The 20,952-nt window shown below is 47.7% G+C and overlaps 2 protein-coding genes across 3 annotated transcripts; both read right to left on the reverse strand.

Annotated features, from left to right (window-relative positions):
* Positions 1-2,259: 2,259 nt before the first annotated feature.
* Positions 2,260-6,074, reverse strand: LOC4327662 (protein QUIRKY). Its single transcript, XM_015756592.3, has one exon. The coding sequence runs from the start codon at positions 5,676-5,678 to the stop codon at positions 2,436-2,438; it is 3,243 nt and encodes a 1,080-aa protein (XP_015612078.1). The 5' UTR covers positions 5,679-6,074; the 3' UTR covers positions 2,260-2,435.
* Positions 6,075-13,757: 7,683 nt separating this feature from the next.
* LOC107275249 (G-type lectin S-receptor-like serine/threonine-protein kinase At2g19130) lies at positions 13,758-20,844 on the reverse strand. 2 transcript variants are annotated; one of them, XM_015763981.3, is made up of 3 exons: positions 20,519-20,763; positions 19,382-19,429; positions 13,758-16,369 (listed from the first exon to the last, which is right to left on the reverse strand). In XM_015763981.3, exon 3 carries the CDS (start codon positions 16,344-16,346, stop codon positions 14,043-14,045), a length of 2,304 nt encoding a protein of 767 aa, XP_015619467.1. In that variant the 5' UTR covers positions 16,347-16,369; positions 19,382-19,429; positions 20,519-20,763; the 3' UTR covers positions 13,758-14,042. The 2 variants fall into 2 exon arrangements, with proteins under 2 accessions (XP_015619467.1, XP_015619410.1); XM_015763924.3 differs by lacking the exon at positions 19,382-19,429 and having other exon boundaries at positions 20,519-20,844.
* Positions 20,845-20,952: the final 108 nt, after the last annotated feature.

Below are 20,952 nucleotides of genomic sequence, written 5' to 3' on the forward strand. Positions count from 1 at the left end.
GTATTTCCCTACATGCATTTGTGTAAGTGTGTAACAAGTGATTCCTTGAAACATGGCAATCACTTTCTGAATATCCTACCACCAATGTGATACATAGGTCAGATTATTCCCTAGTGGACAATTGTGAACACATTACACTAATGGAATATTTGTCTTTCCCTTGATGAATTTATGCGATACTTTATCCAAAGATCGTGATCTTCATACATGGTCTTACGACTTTGCTGAGGCCTGTGTTTTTGGGTAAACAGTCACCTCCGCCTGGTCACTCCGCCTGGTCACTGTGACCCTCTTTTGCGAGGGGGCACCCCTTCTCCAAGATCACGATTGAAGAAAAATTCTTCAAATTTAGTCAAAAACGTTGGTGTGAAATTCAGAGAACACTAATTTATAACACAGTGTGTCTTATTAACCCAATCTAGACCAATAAGATTTTCACCATTGTGCCGTAATTGCAATGCTTTTGGTTTAGCATAAAAGGGAAACCCAACCCCTGTACGAGGAAGCAAAAGCCTAGTGATCTTCTATTGTTTGACAATTGGAGAAGAAAATGGATGATTGGCTTATGGGTGGTGACTTAATGGCTGGCTCATTATTTGGAGATAAGAAACTAGTGGAAGCTTGGAGCATAGATTGTTTCCTGAAAGATCATGTTGTCATGTTGATGCCATCCTTTAGTAGATGTTTGACATTTGGAGAAAATCACACTTGGGAGTTGGGACTGTACTTAGAGAAGGCTACTGCAACTGCAATTCAAAGGGTGTAGTTCACATCAATCAATGGCCTTTAGCACATGAAGTTCTGATGCTTATGATTCGCATCCTAAATTCCTAATATCTGAACATTGTAGATATAGTTTCAGACTTCTGCTAGTTTGCTTTTGGAACCTTGTGGGCTGTTCTGTTTGACTACTTCCATAACTGATGAAGTTTGATGCTAACTGAGGAAGATGAAGAAAGCTTGATGTAACTGTTATGTTCTTTTAAAAAAAATAAAGAAGAAGTCTGATACTAATTGCTATCATGATAATGACGGGATGGTAAAGGTCCACTTTGCCTTGGGTGCCTCAGCCATGAGTCATCTGATATTCTTTCCCTCAAACACCATCCAAAAACACTGAACAGGTAGTACTGATGCCCTGCTACTGAAGAGCCTCTCTGAAGTATTTCTAGAATCCTAAATAGTACTACTCTTTGGTGAAAAATACTTTCTTTTTTGGGGGCAAAACTCTACAAAATTGAAGGCACAAAATTGGTTTATATTTGTAAATGAGCAATTTTACGGTCCTTGAGAAGATACCATGAGGTACTAAAAATTTAGTATAAAATTTGGTACCTCATAAAATCTAGATATTAAGAGGTATAAAATTTACAATAAAAAAAGTGGTACCTTATAGTATCTTATCAAGAACTGTAAAATTGTTCATTTGTGAATATACCCAAAAAAATGTGAATTCATTCACTCCAATGCCCCCGGTATGATTAATGCCATGAATAATCTAGCAACACAATTACACCAAGGTATACCTGTGTGATACATGCAAACCACACCTTTTATTTTGCAAGATTATGCGAAATTACATAGGTAAATGCAAACCATATTTCTGACCTGTGTAATTTATTACTACTATATGTAACTTCCTTATAGAATGAAATTGTGTGTTAGAAGTAGATTGTTCATTTCAAGTATGCTTATGGTATCCGTTATTCTGACTTGTCAAAATGGCATCATCTCCTTAGAGAAAAGCTTATTTCCTTTGTTAAAGGTTAACATCAAAGCGGTTCTATCATATGGTCCATGGCTTATTCCTCATGCATTTATGCATCAACGAAATCACCAAAGTTTTCATGATATCATAAAGGTCAAGTGAAGTCCATGCACTCAAGTGACCAGAAATTTTTGGACCTGCCTAAGATCAGCAAATCTAGTGAAGCCATGCTGTTGACATGTGAGATTAAGGTCACTCTCCAAAGTCCATTCTACTCCTTTTCTTCCTTTCTTGACACAACCATTAATCTCGTGCTCTGCTTTTGTCCATGGCTTGTTGTGTTCCTAACTTATTGTTCTTGGCCACTTGGTTCCATTCAGAGAGGAGTAGTTTGCACTCACAAAGTGAAGTGACAATCTTCTTTGAAGGGTTAGGACATGATCACCTGTTAAGTGAGATTCTGTCTTGACTTGTGAGCAGAGCAAAGCAGCAGGAGCAGAGCTTCACTTGATTTGCCTCCTCTCTGGTGAAGCAGAGATGAACTCCCCAAATTATCATTTCAAAAGTGGCAAATCACCACTTCAACTATATATATAATAATGTTCAAATTGTGGTGTATACATGCTTATGAATAAAGTCGAATTTTCTTCTTTATTTTTCTTCTATCCACCGATTTTCTCCCTATATCGCACGCTCGTTATTACACCAGAACGAAAACCGATTGAGCTCAGAGCATCCTGTCGGAGAGGCTGGGCAGCCGCCGGAAGAAGTTGACGGCCGCCGGCGGCATGGGGTCCCGGAACATCGGGTGGCGGAGGTAGTAGAACCCGCCGGCGACGGCCACCATCTTGGACGGCATGGCGTACAGCGCGACGGCGACGGCGAGGCAGACGCCGACGAAGATCCGGCTGGCGCGCGGGTCCCTCCAGCTCACCAGCGCCTGCACCCTCTCCCCCTGCGCCGCGACGTCGCCCATGACGCGCTGCACCCGCCCCGCCAGCGTCCGCAGCCTCTCGTAGCGCGCCCGGAGCACCTCCGGCGGCGGCACGGCGTCGAACTCCTCCTCCAGGTCGTCGGCCTCCACCGTGTCGGCCTGCGACAGCCGCGCGTCCATGCCGGCGGGGCCGCGCGGCCGGAACCGGTAGTACCAGACGCCGATGAGGAAGACGTAGAGCGACGCCGTGGGCACGGCCAGCTCCGGGTACCAGACGAGGACGAGGTAGAGGACGTGAACGAGCACGGTGGTGGGCGGGCTGCGCCACCGCTGCACGCTGTCGAGCCACCGCGCGAGCCCGACGGCCCAGGCGAGCACCCCCATGATGCGGAACCAGTTCGCCTTGGCGCGCCGCACGCTCCACGTGTGCGCGTCCACGTCGAGCATGTGGCGCACCACCTCCCGCCCCAGCGGCGGCTCGGACCGCTCCAGCCACGCGGCGACGACGCGCACGGCGGCGGCGCGCAGCGCCTCCTGCTGCGCGACGCCGATCGGGCGGAGGTAGTGCATCCGCGGCAGCAGCGGCGAGGTGTAGGTGGCCCAGGTGTCCGGCAGGTGCGCCGGCGACGTGAACCGCACGGCGAGCTGCACCTCCCCCATCTTCTTGAGCCCCGACCGGAGCAGCACGAGCAGCGGGTACGACGCCGTGTACGCCCGGTTGCTCTCCAGCGTGGACACGCGCACCCGCACCTTCCCGATCCGGTAGTCCTGCCGCTGCTCGTCCCCGGCGCCGGCGAAGGCGAACATCCGCCAGTTGTCGAACACCGCCACCGTGAGCACCGTGCACGGGTCGTACACCTGCCACGTGTACTGCTCGTTCCACCGCGGGTTGAGGCTGTCCGTGACGGTGCGCGTCCGCACCCACTTCTTGCCGTACTTGGCCACGCAGTAGGCGTCCGTCGACCCCTTGGCGCCGCCCTTCGTCTTCATCGGCAGCAGCCCGCACGCCCCGATGATGCCCAGCTCCAGCACGCCCACCGGCGGCCTCCACAGCTGCTTCGCCGTCGGCCGGTAGTCGCTGCACACGTGCGCCGCCTCGTCGAGCACGTGGTACCCTCCTTCCAGGCACAGACGGAGGTGAAGCCGGCCGGAGTAGAACCCCGGCGGGCCGCCGCCGGGACCAATGCCGATGTCGGAGGTGCCACCCTCGAGGCTGAACCACCTCGACGCGACGAGTTGCCGCTCGTGGAGACGCTGCTCGACGGAGTTGACGGGGATGGTGGCGTGTCCGAGCAGCGCCGGCTCCTTGATCATGGAGCGGTCCTCGACGAGGACGACGAGGCTCTCGTCGAGCGGCTCGGACACGACGAACATGAGGTCCTCCTCCCACGCGAACGCCGAGCCGCTGCTCCTGCTCGCCACCGACCGCCGCGTCCTCGCCGACTGGAACCCGACCTGGATCTTGACGCGCACGTCGAACGGCAGCCCCGGCGGCGGCGCCGGCACGCGCAGGTCCTGCGCCTCGATCACCGACGCGCGCAGGTACCAGAGCTTGGGCGACTGGTACACCTTGGAGCGCGTGTACGCGGCGTACGGCGCGTCGGTGTTCCACGCCTCCGGGAACGCCTCGTCGGCCTGCGTGCCGATCCACACCGCCACCATGATGTCGCCGGTCACCATGCCGGGCTCGCCGCCCTCGAGCCGGTACCACTGCGGCGCCAGCGGGCCGTCCGGCTGGTCGCGGACCGGCACGTCGGAGAGGTCGAAGCAGACGCCACCGAGGAAGGCCTCGATCGGGGACGGCGCGCCGCCGTCCCAGACGGATATCTCCAGCGTCGGCTCCGGCTTGGCGTGGTTGATGGCGAACACCTGGTTCCACTCCGGGTTGCCGGTGCCGGAGACGTCGCGGCCGGGGCGCGACCGGAGCGTGTGCGGGCCGGCCTGGATCTTCACGTACGGCCCCTCGCAGGCGCGGATGCCGCGCACCTTCACGACGCGGACGAACAGGTAGCGCATCGGCTCCACCAGGTCGTACGACGACTGCACCGGCTCGACGGCGTCGCCGGTGGACACGAACCGCCCGGAGATGACGCGCGGCGAGGTGGCGTAGTACTCCGGCCCCAACCCGCCGCTCAGGTGGCGCGCGATGCGGACGCGCTCCGTGGCCATCCGCGTCTTGCGCACCTCGGGCGGGTACCCCGCCTCGCCGCCGTCCGGCTCCGGTTCAGGCTCCGGCTCCGGCTGCGGCTGCGGATGCTGATGCTGATGCATCGGCGGCGCCATTGGCCCGTGCGGCCCGTGCACCGCCGGCGGCATCATCGGGCCGTGCGGGCCGTGCATCGGCGGCATCATCGGGTGATGCATCGGCGGCGGCGCCTCTTCCACGATGATGACAGGGGGATGCACCGGCGGCTGCTGCACCTCGACGGCGGCCTCGGTCGGCGCGGGGATGTCCGGGAGGTCCCTGGGCGCCTCAGGCGGGACCTCAGGCGGCGGCGCGTTGTCACCACCACCACCCTCCGGCGGCCTATCCTCCGGCGGCGGCGGCGCCTCGTCGTAGTAGTAAATCTTGAGGCCAACCTCGCCGCGGATCCAGCTGAGCAAGCTCCGCTTCTCGAGCGGGAAGTACACGATCCCCTCCTCCCCTCGCCGCGAGAACTGCGACCCGTAGATGCGCACGCGGCCGAGGAAGTGGTTCTTCCCGCCACCGCCGCCGCCGCCGCCGGAAGGGTTGAAGCGGCGGTCGTGGTAGAGCGAGACGTCGAGCGCCTCGGCGTGCATGGCGGCCGGGTCGTGCACGGCGAACTCGAGCCGCTCGTGCCACTGCGGGCTGAGGTCGCGCGGCACGGTGCGCGTCCGCTTCCGCTGCCCGTCGAAGTCCACGACGGCGAAGGCACTCGACGTGCCGAGCCCGTCCTTGGGCACCAGGTCCCGCGCGTCCACCACCTCCACCGCCAGCCTCCGCGCCACCCGCATCGCCCCCGGCGGCCCCGGCGGCGGCGGCCCAGACTCCGGCGGGGGCGCACCGGCCGCCATGGAAACAGAGTGGAGGTGGGAAAGGAGGTAAGCGAACGAGAGAGAGGGGAGAGAGTGGCGAATGGAATAGGGTTCGCTTATGATGTGAGGCTCATGGATTGGATGCTTTTTTTGCTTTTGGACGCTGCGGCGGCAGCTGCTACTATCATACTATGGTAGCTAGAGTGCGTGCTTTTGGAGGGAGAATCTGGGCAAAGAGTGAGAGGAGGAGGAAGATGGATGGCGGCTTTCTTGGCCTGGAAGCTCACGATCGCTTTGGTGCTCGATCGATGGCGCAGAATCTGATCTGCTTGCTTGCTTTTTTTCTTTCGAGTATGTGTGCAGGTGATGCCGGTGTGATCTGAATTGTCGCCGACTCGTCGTCTTGCTGCTGCTGCCGCTGCTTCTTCTTCCCGCCTTTTTTCACCTGCGTTCCCAACAGAGGCGGTTAAATAACTTCCACCAACCGCGCGCGGCGCCGGAAAGGAAAAAAAGAAGAGATTTTACACGTGTCATCTCTCATCTGTCCTGTGTTGTATCCTTCTCGGAGGATTTTGATAGTATTTTCCTTAGAAGTTCTAACTTTTCTGTTAAATCAAATGTTTGAACGTATACATAAAACATAAAATATGAAAAAAAAAACCAATTATACAGTTTACATGTAAAGTGCGTGACGAATCTTTTGAGACTAATTACATCATGATTTGATAATGTGGTAATAACGGATTAATTAGTCTTAATATATTTGTCTCGCAGTTTACAGGTAGAATTTATAATTTATTTTGCTATTAGTTTACATTTAATACTTGAAATATGTGTTCGTATACTTTAATTTTTTTTAAATGGAACTAACACGGCCCTTGTGCTTTGCTGCACGCTGCACGGGGAATGCCCGACCTTTTCAGGTTCTCGCCTCTTTGGGGTAAACGTATCTGTTTCTTCCAAGAGAGTTAAGAGTATATATATATATGAGTATATATATATATATACTACTATGCCCCGTTCCCTAATTTTTTTTCCAAAAACATCACATCGAATCTTTGGACACATGTATAAAGCATTAAATATAGATAAATGAAAAAACTAATTGCACAGTTAGGGAAAAATAACGAGACGAATCTTTTGAGCCTAATTAGTCTATGATTAGCCATAAGTGCTACAGTAACCTAGTGCTAATGCCAGATTAATTAGGCTCAAAAGATTCATCTCGTGGTTTCTATGCGAGTTATGAAATTATTTTTTTCATTCGTGTCCGAAAAGTCCTTCCGACATCCGATCAAACATCCGATGTGATATCTAAAAATTTTCTTTCCGCGAACTAAACAGACCCTGTGTACACAGTACACGTTGCAGGGGTGCAGAGTTCTCTGCTTTTCTTGTAGATTCAGTGAGATCTATGCGTCGTCTTTGGGCAGGATTACCGATTACACATTTACACCCAATCGTCAAATGGCCACGTGCACCAAACTAGAAGAAGTAGAAGAAGAACTCTGTTTCTTTTGCTCAAAATTGCGCAACATCCTCAAGATGTTGTTCGACGAGACGACGGCGAGCTTAAATCACGAGATAGCTGAGTATCTCCAGTTCTCCACGTCGCAGAGCAAAATTAGACCCATCCCCAACAAAACACGTGCGTATCATCCAGGTATACACGGTGTATACTTAGCGTGGCACTCAGGCTATCTATGTGGAATGTGGTGCCCTGTTCGGTACTCCACGTGGCTTGCTTATACTGGTGCCACGTAAGCACTGAATGAGAAAGGCGTTATTTTTTTTCCTGATTCCTACTTATGCATTTTCTTTCTTTCAAAATAAAATCACTTTGCTTATTTCATTTCCCGCATATAATTCCCTAATATTTTAGCCTTTTTTAAGTCGTTGGTTAAATTTTACTCTTATCCCGATTGTTCACATTTGTTCCGTCTTAATGAATATCTTCCTACATTCGCCCCGAGATCTAGACAAGAAATTATTGAGCACATGAGCCACTGGCCCACCGCCCAAGATCTTTCTACGGGTAGTCTAACCACCACCTCACATGTGTTCCTCTACCCTCTATTCTCCAGTGGTTTCGCCCTTAACCATTCTATCATAGTCATAGTTATTTTTTTCTTCTCAAATATTTCCATGTGGGCACACCGTGTGCTTCTGCTCCTCGGTTGCTTGTCGTCTCCTGATACATTTATACTTTGTTTCTTTTTCCTCTTTCCCTCTGTCACTTTTGTCTCGAATGCCTCATGATCATTTAGACCTTACAACCCTTATTGTCACTAACGTGCATAGAGGTTTTAATAGCCTTACCATTATTGTCTTGCCACCTTTGTCACTCATGCCTAGGCTACCTTTATCCCAACCTCCTTAAGGATACTAATGATGTCAACTATGTTGACTAATTTCTCTTTTTATTACTTAAAAGTGTAGTCATTCATCTTCCCCTTCCCTCCCTCACTTCGTGTGCAGTGCATACTGCATACTCTCGCATAAAAAATAGAAAATTCCCCAGATAAATAGTTGTTAGTTAAAAAAATTCCCATTCTTTAGGCTAGATCCATTCCCAGTGATATAGCCAAAAGTATCAGAATTTAGGTATTGCTAAAACTATAGAAGACAAAAGATGAAGCATAGTCAACCCTACATACAACGAATCAAAATGTTAAGGGTTCGACCCATTTTCTCGAAGAAACCTTGGAATGAACCGCAATGTCGATTGCTTAGCTCATTTTCTCTAGAAAATCTTTTTTTTTTGAAAAAGAAAAGTTGCCTATCCATTTCTACTCATTGAAACGGGGGAAAATATGTAGTGCAAACCATATATACAGTGGAAACTACCGTTGAATCGAAAAATAGACGTCCGAGATTCGTCCACGTCACCATGAGTTAAAATTTAACTCGCAGATTCACTCATGAGTTAAAATTTTACTAGGAGTTAAATTTTAACTCATGATGACGTGGACGAATCTCGGACGTCCATTTCTCGATCCAACGGTAGTTTCCAAGTTTTCACTACATATGTGGTTTGCACTACATATTTTTCCTTGAAACGGCTTACATAAAGTTCTTAAAACCCAGAAAATCACATGATGTACAGTGATGATACACAATGGTTCTCAACTTTTTCTTTTTCTGTTCCAAACTAGGCTAGCCCACGACGGTCAACGTAATGCACAATACCCGGAGATGCTCGATCGTCTAGGAAGGGAGGCATACGTATCCTGGTGTTCGATCTTGAGATTGCTACGACCGCTGGTGGTGAAAGGCAGAATTTATTCTATCTGCGTCACAAAAGTCACAGGCCAGCTATGCCGACGGCGTCCTCCTCCTCATGCTCCTGTAGAGTCATAGAATGATTAGATTGGATAGATTGTGGGCGAGTAAGGCCTGTTTAAGTTTCCAAAAACTTTTTTCAAAAACATCACATTAAATCTTTGACACATATATAAAGCATTAAATATAGATAAAAAAAATTAATTGCATAGTTTGCATGTAAATCGCGAAACGAATCTTTTGAGCCTAATTAGGCCATGATTAGCCATTAGTACTACAGTAACATATGTGCTAATGCTGGATTAATTAGGCTCAAAAGATTCATCTCGCGGTTTCCAGGTGAGTTATGAAATTAGTTTTTTCATTCGTGTCCGAAAACCCCTTCCAACATCCGGTCAAACGTCCGATGTGATACCCAAAAATTTTCATTTCACCAACTAAACAGGCCCTAAAACAGTACTCTAGAACGGAGATGATGATATCTACTACTCCCTCCGTCCCATAATATAAGAGATTTTAACATTTTGCTTTTATTGTTTGATCACTCGTCTTATTAAAAAAATTTGTGTAAATATAAAAAAATAAAAAATTGTGCTTAAAGTACTTTAGATAATAAAGAAAGTCACAAATAAAATTAATAATAATTCCAAATATTTTTTGGAATAAGATGAATGGTCAAATAGTGTGTCGGAGAATGAACTCCTCCACCAGGGAACCGTGAGGCCCCCCTTTGTGAGTTCGGCCGGGGCAGCGGGTGAGATTCGAGGATTTGGTGAGCGAAACTGTGTGGTCTTGAGGGGGTTAGCCCCCTCCAAGACGATCAGATCAAAGAGGTTTATACAAGTTCGGGCCGCTATGAAGCGTAATACCCTACTCCTGTACATGATTGATTGAATGTAGAACACAAGTGCTTGAGGTTGTGAGACCCAAGCGCCAGTTCGCCCCCTCGTCCCCCCTCCACCACTAGGCCTGGACCTCCTTTTATACCTCAAGGGGTTACCACATGGGCCCAACAACCTAACCTAGCTCTGGTGGAGAAGTATTATAATCTTTGCATTAAATGCATGTCTTGTCTCTTGACTTGGGAAGCCAAGCACGCGTCGTCTTGATGATGGGGCCTGTCAAATCTTGCCGCCTGACACGGGGGGTGCCCCTGTCAGTCACCATTTAATGGATAAAGACTTCTGGGCTCCTATTAACCGGGAAACGGGAGCCTTGCTTTGACCAGAGCGGAAGGACCGACTCCGGCTGGGATAAGAGGATGAGAACCTCTCACCATCACTATTAGATGGGACATGTCAGGCTGCACGCCGCCTGACACCCGAGCAGCGCACAGGCGCACTAGCCAGTCCCATCGGTCATTCGACCGGTCACAGACCGGTTGAGTGCACTGCACGCCGTATTGGCGCGACCGCTCGGGACGCCATAAATGCGGGTAGGTGGGCACCTGGAGGTGGACACCTAACCCACCGTACGTGGTGACCTAGAGAGGGGGTCGGGGGAGCCCGACCCCTAGTTACGGGAGGGGGCGGCTGCCGCCTGACCTCAGGCCCGCTCCCCCCTCGGGGGGGAGCCATGAGGCGCCTGGGGCGGCCTTCTCCCTCTAGTCTCGGCCAGGGAGTGGCAGCCGCCCTACCTCGGACCCGACCCCTCTCGGGGAAGGGCCACGTAGCATTGGAGGGCAGCCTCCTCCATCCAGTCTCTGGGAAGGAGTGGCCGCCGTCCTACCTCGGGCCTGACTCCCCTCGGGGAAGGGCCACATGGCATCGGGGGACAGCCTCCTCCGACTAGTCTTTGGGGAAGGAGTGGCCGCCACCCCACCTCGGGCCTGACTCCCCTCGGGGGAGGGCCACGTGGCATCGGGGGGCAGCCTCCTCCCTCTAAACCTGATACCCCCGGATCCATATCACCGACATAGTGCAAGAAAAAAATCAAAATCCTTATATTTTATATCATGAGACGGAGGGAGTAGTAGCTTGCAACGAACTAAAGCAGTGACGTGGCCACGCTCCTGTACCGCTGACTATGCTCAACCTTGGCAACGCCGTCGACAAACAGCTGGGTTTATGTGACGACGCAGACGTCACGCCAAGATAATTGTGCGATATTGAGCCACCGTGCCGCCACTACTTGAAAAAAGTTATTTGCAGGCAAGCCAAATCCATCTTTACGTACGGGTATTCTGTCTGTAAGGAAACGCCTATGAAGATAGATAAATAATTTTTTAGACGGTAGATTCACCCGACTACGAAAATATTTTCAGTGAAAAAAAAATGCCGCTGCCGGCGTGTGACACCCTGAAAATTTCAAATCTAGATTACGGGAACAAAATTCAGGATTATCAAAAAACTTTTCTAAAATCCGTCACGCTGGATTTTATCTCCCATTTTCTGTTGCACTTGGACCACAAGGACAAAAATCTACGGACAAAATCTATTTTAGATTCAAATATTATTTATTAAAAGAACCATGATTATGAAATGTATTAATTAAGAAAATATTTGTAAATACAATTATCTTTCTGAAATCCCTTTTCTATGAATTAGAACCTATTTGATGTATTTGTTTTATAAATAAAAACAAATACTAGATATTAGAAAACATCATTGTAAGGGATAATTCCCTGGAAAACTATTTTTACAATGAAGGCTAATGTTAACTAACCTCTGAAAATCTAGAAGTTAACTATTTTGGAGTTGTTTTACAAATAAAAACTAGAGGAAATTTACTAGTGAAACCCTATTTGCGAACTAAAATTTTTAAAGAATTCATTTCAAAAGATTCACGGAAAAGTCTAGTTTTTCCTCCTTGAAAGGCCTAGCCCAACACGCATAATGAGATTTGTGTTAATTGTGTGCATTTATATGTTTGTGCCAAAGATCTCCGTTAATCCATTCTTGTGAATCCCAATCCTTGTTGGGATTCCTCCAGATTCGAATTCCACAGTTCGATCCTCCTCCTAAGTTAATACCCTCCTCGAGCAAATTATTCGGGCATCTGCAAATACTCGAACCCAGTGATTTTCTGGAAACGCCTCTCAGTGTAATATCCGTTCTCTGTTCCTCCTCAACTCCACTAGACGGTTACAGTACCCCGTCTTTTCCTTGAACCGTCAGAATAACACAGATAAATCGATCCACCTAAAGAGTGTTCCCCCAAACCGACATCCTTCCTTACCCTCTCTTTCCCCCGTTTGTCTTGTCAAGCACTTCGATGTTAAACTGATCGAAGTCCCAAAATTCTTTCATTTGCCACAATACCATTTCTTTCCCCGAACCCTTGGAACCTTGCGATCGAATCAAAACCCGCTTCATCTTTTCGACTCAGCCTCCCTCAGATTCCCTTCTTTCCTATTTTCCCTCTACTCGAAATCCCCGAGTTCGGTCTTTCGCTTGAAACCACTAAAGTTGCTCGGCAGATCTAATTGTCGTGCGTCGACCCGTATATTCTCAATTCTATTTCTACCTTTGAACCCCACCATGACGAATGGATTTGTATGCCATAAACCGCTCCTAAACCCATAGTCGATATTGTCCCTACCTTTGAAACACTACCGCGTCCGATGGATTTGCATGCCCAAGCGTCGCTTCTAAAAATCCCATCATATCGTCGTCAATTTATTCAAGTGGTCGCAAAGAAACCCTAAGTCAAATACTTGGGCGACTAAATGGCCGAATCACTTCCAATCCAAACCCCAGTTACAATTTCAGCTCAAAGTCAAAAGTCCAGTTATACAGTCCATTTATAAGGCGCCCAGTTATACATACAAAAGTCCAGTTATAGAGTCCCGCCTTATATATGTTTGTGGAGTGATGCACCGCATTGATATATCTTGTTATTTTTTTAGTGAATTTTAAAAACATGAAAAAACGAGATATGTGCCCTCAAGAGACAAATAGACTTTCTGTATTTAACTTGTTTAAAACCTAACAACCTGAAATTAAACGTTTCATTTATTTCCCTTTAATTCGAAGTTTCCAACATTCTCTAAGCCTTAGATATACACCCTCCATCCTAAAAAGATTAGCTTCTGATCCTTAGAAGTTGATTTTTTCCTTTTTACGGAACATTACACATCAATGCCTCATCAAATTTAGCCTTACATATTTATAAAGTAATCTATCCCATATTAATGGACGTGACTACACAGCTAGTGGTAGCTGGTTTGTCTAAATCATCTACCACTTCATCTATAAGAGATACTATCCACCTATACTTCAAATACAATTTTCTCTTAAACTACTCATCCAATCTACGATCCGATTACACCGTTGTGTTCGTAATAATTAAATCTTTACAACAAGATCTCACATGATTATATTTTGATGAAAAATCACAAATTACTTTTATGATATGTCTAAATTATTTTTAGATTTCACTAAGTTACTTCTTAGAAATACAAAAGTAAATTCAGTAAAGCTTAAAAGTAATTTACATATGAAGTAACTTATAAAAAAAGTAACTTTAATTAATACATTTTTTCATTGAACAAATTATCATATATATATAAGTTACTTTTAGATTTGATTAAAATACTTCCTATACATTTATAATGCTCTGAGGTGATTACTTTTATTATTGTTTTTAGTTAATTCCATAATTTGTGCTGATTAATTTAATTTCTAGATAGAGTCATGTTTTTATCTCTACAACGGATTTACTTCAAATGGCATGCCAAAGTTACCTTCGTTTTGTTCTAAGTTACTTCTATAATATATGTAAATTACTTTTAAGCTTTACTGAATTTACTTTTATATGTCTAAGAAGTAACTTAGTGAAATATAAAAGTAATTTAGACATATCATAAAAGTAATTTGTGATTTTTCATCAAATATAATCATGTGAGATCTTGTTGTAAAGATTTAATTGTTGCGAACACAATGGTGTAATCGGATCGTAGATCGGATGAATAGTTTAAGAGAAAATTTCATAAGAAGAAAAAAATGCACAACCTAATAGAAAAACTACTTGCATGCATGTCTGTAACGCTACTGGTACTTCTCACGTAATTGTCTGCGTCGCTCGTTAAGTCTAAATCAAGATGCCTCTCGAAATAGATTTTGCGTATATTAATATATTTTATTTTTAAATTTGTCATAAGCTACTCCAACTCCAAGTAGCTTATGTGTGAGAAGAGCCCGTTGACAGCCCTACCATGAACAACCTCGGCATCGGGGGAAAGTTGACGTCGACGAGCCCCTCCAGGGCCTTCACCACCATCCCCATGGTCGGCCTCGCGCTCTCCGCGTCCTGCACGCACCAGCACGCCACCTTGCACGCCCTCTCCACCTCTCCCATGTCGACCTCCCCGCCCAGATTGCCGTCCACCGCGTCCCTGAGGTCGCCGTCGCCGTCGAACAGCATCCTCACCGCCGTCAACGGGAAGAAGTCCGCCTCCACCGTGCCGCCGGCGCCGCTGTCGTACTCGTCGTCGTCGGCCGCCTCCGCCTGCCGCCGCCGCTGCTCCACGTTCCTCCTCCCGGATACGATCTCGAACAGCATCATCCCGTAGCTGTACACGTCCGCCTTCGCCGTGACCGCCGTGCCGGCGATCCACTCCGGCGCCAGGTACCCCACGGTCCCGCGCGTCGTCGTCAGCACGCGGCTGGAGTCGTCGCGGCCCATGAGCTTGGCGAGCCCCAAGTCGGCGACCTTGGCGGCGAACGCGCCGTCGAGGAGGATGTTCTCCGGCTTGACGTCGCAGTGGATGATGCGGTCCCTGCACTTGTCGTGCAGGTAGTGCAGCCCTCTCGCGACGCCCAGGGCGATCTGGTACCTCGTCTTCCAGCTCAGGACGCCGCCGCCATGGCCGGAGCCGGAGCCGAAGAGGTGCCTGTCCAGCGAGCCGTTGGGCATGTGCTCGTACACGAGCAGCCTCCGTGTTCGGTCGGTGCAGAAGCCGAGCAGCCTGATCAGGTTGACGTGCTGGATCATGCCGATGGTGCTCACCTCCGCGCGGAACTGCTTCTCGCCCTGACCAACGCCCTCGAGCTTCTTCACCGCCACCGGCGTCGCGTCCCCCGGCAGCGCGCCCTTGAACACCGACCCGAAGGCGCCGCCGCCGATCTTGTCGGAGAAGTTGTTGGTCACGAGCTGCAGGTCACGGTACGTGAACACCGTCAAGAAGGAGGAGGAGTCCTCCAGTCTCCGCAACGCCTTCGCCCTTCTGCTTCTCATGACGAGCACCGCGACCAGAACGGCGAGGGTCACTGCGGCGGCGACAACTCCGGCGACGACGAGTCCGATGGTCATTTTCTTGGTGTTCCCGGTGCCGGACAAGTCGGACGCCACGCCGAGGCGGATCGAAATTCTGTAGCCGTCGGTGCCGGAGCCGTTCGCGCCCCGGAGGTTGATGAGGTCGCCGTACCAGAGCGTGCAGCTGCCGTTGTAGGAGTAGGCGGTGCAGGAGCAGTTGCCGAGGCACGCGAGCTCGCAGTCGTCGTGAGCGCTCGCGGTCGCGGACGGCGCGGCCACGCCGCCGGTGGGCAGACTGTTCGCCTTGGGCATCGTGAAGAACGTGTCGTCGCGCTTCGTCGTCTTGCCCGACGCCTGGCCGCCGCCGCCGCACGGCATCTGCAGGCCGGTGATCCGGGCGCAGCCAGCGGTTTGGTCGCCGTACAGCCACTGCCGCGGCTGCCGCTCCACGAATCCCTGGAGGCAGCCGCACTCCGGCACAGAGCCGTCGGTGCAGACGCTGAAGGAGCCGCAGAGCGAGTAGACGTCGCACAGCGTGGGCTCTGACCAGAAGAGCACCCAGGTGGCGGCGGACTCCACCCACCCCCACAGCATGATCTGCCCCGCCACTCCCACGACGATCCGCGACAACAGGGCCTCGTCCTTGACTTCGAAGACGACGTAGCTCTCGTTCTCGGCGTCGACGTAGAGGAAGGTGTACGGCGACTGACCTTCAGGTCCCGATTCCTCCGGCGCGGTCGTCCAGTTGCCGCCGCCGCCTCTCCAGTACTGGTGGCTGCCGTTCCAGGCGAGCCGCAGGTGCTGGCTCGCGCCGCCGCCGCCGGCGTCGAGCTCGAGGGAGAACATGCCCGGGGTCGGGTCGTTGGAACCTTTCCACGCGACCAGGCGTGTCGCCTCGCCGGTGAGCTTGTTCCGGCGGAGCTTGCTGCCGGGGAGCCACGTGTTGTCCAGGTGGTCGAAGCTCTGCCACAGCACGGCGGAGGTGTTGGACGCGTCGGCAAGGACAAGGTTGCCGGTGTTGAGGATGACACCGACCGTGGAGTTGGCGGCGGCGGCGATGCCGGTGATGTTGGTGGACCAGACCGGTGACCTGGTGGCGCGGTCGAGGAGGACCATGTTGCCGTCGCTCGAGATGGAGAGCTGCGACGATTCCGGGTCGGTGAGTGGGGCCTGCCTGTTGGCAACCCACAGCTTGGTGTGTTCTCGGGTTTTGTGGTACCAGATGCCCATGTACCAACGCTGCAAGGCGTTATCTGTTACGATTACGAACAAGGAAATGGTTAGGTGATACTTCTACCTAATAAATTAAGGGTTAATTAGATTTATGCCACATAAAATTCATGTGTTGTAATTATGCCTATGATCTTTTGCAAATTACTGTCCATTGATTTTTTTTATATATATATAGATTTGGAGCTTCAAATCTTACATATAGTTTTCAACTAATGGATACAGTCCGTTTTGAAGAAAATAACCGAAAAAGAGACAAATTAAACATGTCAAAATCATAAATCTAAAGAAAAAAACAGTTGCAAAATTTAATTTTGGTGCTCTATAACCAAGTGTAAGTACAAACTGAATCTACATGAATACAAATTTTTATGCAAAATCCTACTAACGAAAAATTGAAAGATAGGAGTAAAAAATCTCTCACAAGTGAAATAGCAAACTGCTTGTAAAAAATGATATTTATGCTTCTATGACCATTAATTTTGACCAAATTACCCCCTTTTTTTCATCTCCTCTACTACCCATTCTTTCCTGAGGTTTGCTCCGGTTCAACAAAAAGTACCTTGAGGTACCGGTACCTCGCAGTACCAAAACATTTTCGATCGTTGGATCTAGCTGTGCAGGATGGGCATTGTTAGATCCAACAATCGGAAATGATTTGGTACCGTGAGGTACTGGTACCTCGAGGTACTTTTTTGTTGGACCGGAGCAAACCACTTTTTTCAGCCTCGTCTCCATGAGTAGCCGCCTGTAGCGGTGTCTCATCACCCCTTCCCTGATACGCTTGTCCACGGGAAGCCGCCACCACAGACAACCCCAACAGCAATAAGGTAGGCATTTCTGGTTATGTACATGGATATTCCTCTCTCTAGGCTCATATTATTTTTTATGAAATAAAATTGAATCAATTATATTCGTATTCAAAAGTAGTTATGATTATGCTTTTATAACATAAGACATAAGTGATATCCTAATAGAATAATTGTCGGTCAAACTCTTACCCTGACAAAACAAAATATGCCATCTATTTTTCTATAGTGGAATTTATTTTGGCCTTTACTTCAACAAGCTATAGCCAATTAGTAAAGAGATTGAATAACGAACGACTACGAGTTGCAAAATCATAGTTTGATTAAAAACAAGAAAACTACTTTAAAATACCATCTCAAAGGCAGGGATTTTTTTTATCTATGGTTGGTGAGAATATGCATAACCATTATTTCTTCACAATGGTTTACATGTAGCATGTAGTTGTCTTTCTCAAATTCAAAAACAAAATCTCTGAAATCAGCAACCGGTCATTGTGTTGATCGAATTGTGCACACATCACTGCCGGCAGCTGACGTCGAACCAAAGTAAAAGATAACATCGGAGAATACTTAGCTATAAACAATGATTCACCCAATCTTCTCATCACCATATCCATCAAAGCCAATCCGACGAAAACTTAGCCACCTAGAATGCCAAACCACATAGAGTCTCTAATATGACGTATCTAAGAAGGTCATGACATGTAGGATGTCGTCATCACTATTTCGTCCATCTGGAACTAGGTTTTTACCGGTGGCGAATCTAGGAATTTTTTTAAGCCCAGGCAAACCTAATGATGAGTAAAAAGTACACTTAAATCCATATAACTATGTAGACTATTTAGTATACGCATATGTAAAATTTTCAATTGTCGAGTTCTAAATTAAGGAGAAGAAAACCAATGTACGAAATTATATTGATGAAATGATGGTCATGCATTGTTGATGGATTAGATTATAGTCTTGTATTATCTTAAAATGAAAAATATGATGATGAATGTTACAGTTAAGCTGATCCACTTATCTGACTTATATTTGAACTAGTAAATAAATTAAGAACGTAATTACCTACTACGCAACTGCATGCAGGTGAATGTCTGAACCCTGTGACTAAGCAAGATAACTATGTACTGCTTAGGGCATTTTCAATGGTAGAGACGAGTATGGTCTCTTAAACAATACAAGATTACTAAGAGACCATGTCTTTACAATAGTTGAGACGACAAAGGCTCTAATCATTAACTCAAAAAATATTCCTTTTATTAATATTCTTTCTATTTTTTTACCCTCATGCAACCATATTTCCATATTATAGTGATTAAGAGTCGTTGTTAAGCCGTTGTCATGCATAACAACGATGTTTTGTCTCTCCCCTTTCTCTTTCTTCCATGTCAACAAGTATTCCTAATTAGCAACGCTAAGAGACCACTATTGACAACCATTATACATGCCCTTATTGCACTATATATAGTGCACTGAATGCAGCAAAATGATGGTAACAAGTACTACTGATCACTTGATTCATGCAGCGAAGCCCAGGCAACTGCCCATGCTAGCCTGGCATTGGCTCTGCCGCTAGTTTTTACAGAGAGCTTATCCGACACGAAGTGAGGAAATGGAAGTCAACAACATCATCTTCTTTAGGAAGGAGTGTGGCACCCACAGGTGTCACAGATGTCGATACTCCTAGCGTTGATGACCCGGTCCTAGGTCTACGGTAATCTAATTAAGCTCGACCTTCTATGTCGTGGCTGGTGACAGGAGGAAAGGGGCGAGGCACATGCGCCAACAACATCTTGTCCTACCATCTTCATTGATTCGAAGAGGCTAACAATAGCGATGGTATATAGGGTGGAGGCCTCCTTCAGCCCAGATGGTTACTCTAGTAGTGTCTCAAGAAGACGTACTTGTTGTGGAGGCCAAATCTGGCTAGACCTTGCCACTGCCTTCCTCGAGAGCCATCGTCGCATTCTCGTCTAGGGCAAAAAAATAGGTAGGAAGTATATTATATATAAAAAGTTTAATGCTTGTGTCGGTGGGACACATGCATGCACGACAACTAGATACCCCATAAATTAAATGCCGCTCGAATTTATCAATTTTATGGCTGGACTATTATTTTGCAAAAAAAAAAAAGGATTTTGGGACCATATAATTGTCAATATCCAAATCCACATGAGAAAGTGTAGTTTAAACTTGAATAAAATCTGAAATCCAGATGTCTACCTTGTTACTTTTGTGACCGACGGTAATTTTCAAACTTGAATTAATAACCTGAAATGCAACAGGTCAAAGTGTGTAATATTACAAAATAATGCAAGTCAAACTAATCGGTCCACATGATTAAGAATTGAACATCGTGAAATTAATGAACACGCAGATGCAGCTACGAGTGACTGCAAAAGCGAAAAATTTGACTTCCGTTGTGAACTCTGAACTCTTCTTCCGTTGTGAACAAATTTTGAGTATTTGTTTGTAATTGTACGTCTTTGTCTTTGAATTTTTCAATACAATGGAACAAGACAAACTTTTATGGGTGAAACAGTTCGAGTGACCAACATTTCATTGTAGTCGGTGGAAAAAAAAGGCTCGGTGACTCGTTTTTTTTAAAAAAAAAAAGTTCTGAATGATCTTTTTTAAAGTGGAAATTATTTAATTTTGAATGAAAATTGTTTTCACTGCGGCTCGTTAATAAGAAAAATCTCAAATGACAGAGAAGAATATAATAAACTATATAAAAGTTCGAAAAAAGCTCAATAAAAATATGGCCAAACTTTTTTTTCCCAATCCAGTGCACTGTACAATGTGTACATACGTATATTTCATTGTATAATTAATTAGTCCAATCAATTGATGCAGCTTCGCCGATTAAGCTTTAATTTGTATCATTCGGAAAAATAAAACTGTAGATGTGGTGGTGAAGTAGTGGTGCGTGATTTCATCCATCAGGGTTTAAATTCTAATTCTTACGAATATTACGCATATATATGTGCAAGTAATTTTTTAACAGAAATTTAGTAAGATTAAAAATGTACAGCTACTAATAAACTTTTACCTCTTTGAGTATGTGTTAGGACATTTTCGTAGGTGTGTGAGCATGGGGTTGCGTATGTAGTGATGGTGTGTGCGTACATCTACCATGTAAATAGTTCGAATAAAAAAAGTAGGTTAAACTGTTAACTGACACTCCGCCCGATTGGCAACAACCAATCAGGCAAAAGAAACAAGTAAACAACACACGAACATAAGGGAGCTAGCAAAGCGTCGCTGACCGCGATCGAGACACGATCGATCAGGGGGTAACCGAACTGATGAAGTGATGATCAGGAGGCGAGGAAGAGGTAGCTTAGCTGCTATAGGTACCTGGCTGGAAGAAGCCTACCGCGAACCTGCCACCCTTGGACACCAGCCTCCGCCCGCCTGAAAGCGGCCGGCCGACGGCCAAGGTATCGGTGGCGGCGGCGCGCGACGGAGCCAGAGCCACCCCTTGGTGCGGCCACAGCAGCAGGCAGCTGCTGATGATCAGCGCCAGCTGAAGGAGCGGAGAGCAGCGGCAGGAGGACGACCACCACCACGGTCGTCGTCGTCGTCCACCCCGAGCCGCCATTGCTCCACCAAACACAAACCTCCACTAGCTAGCTAGCTACGACAGATATTAGCTTTGCGAGGAGGAGCGACAGATATTAATTAATATAAAAAGGAATCGAATCGATCGATGGGTATGGGTAAGTTGACGTTTGCCAGCGTCGGCCGGCTATCCGGGGTGTGAATTTTCTACACGTTAGGTGCAAGCTTAT

Source organism: Oryza sativa, chromosome 1 (assembly GCF_034140825.1).
Source record: "Oryza sativa Japonica Group chromosome 1, ASM3414082v1".
NCBI lineage: Eukaryota > Viridiplantae > Streptophyta > Magnoliopsida > Poales > Poaceae > Oryza > Oryza sativa.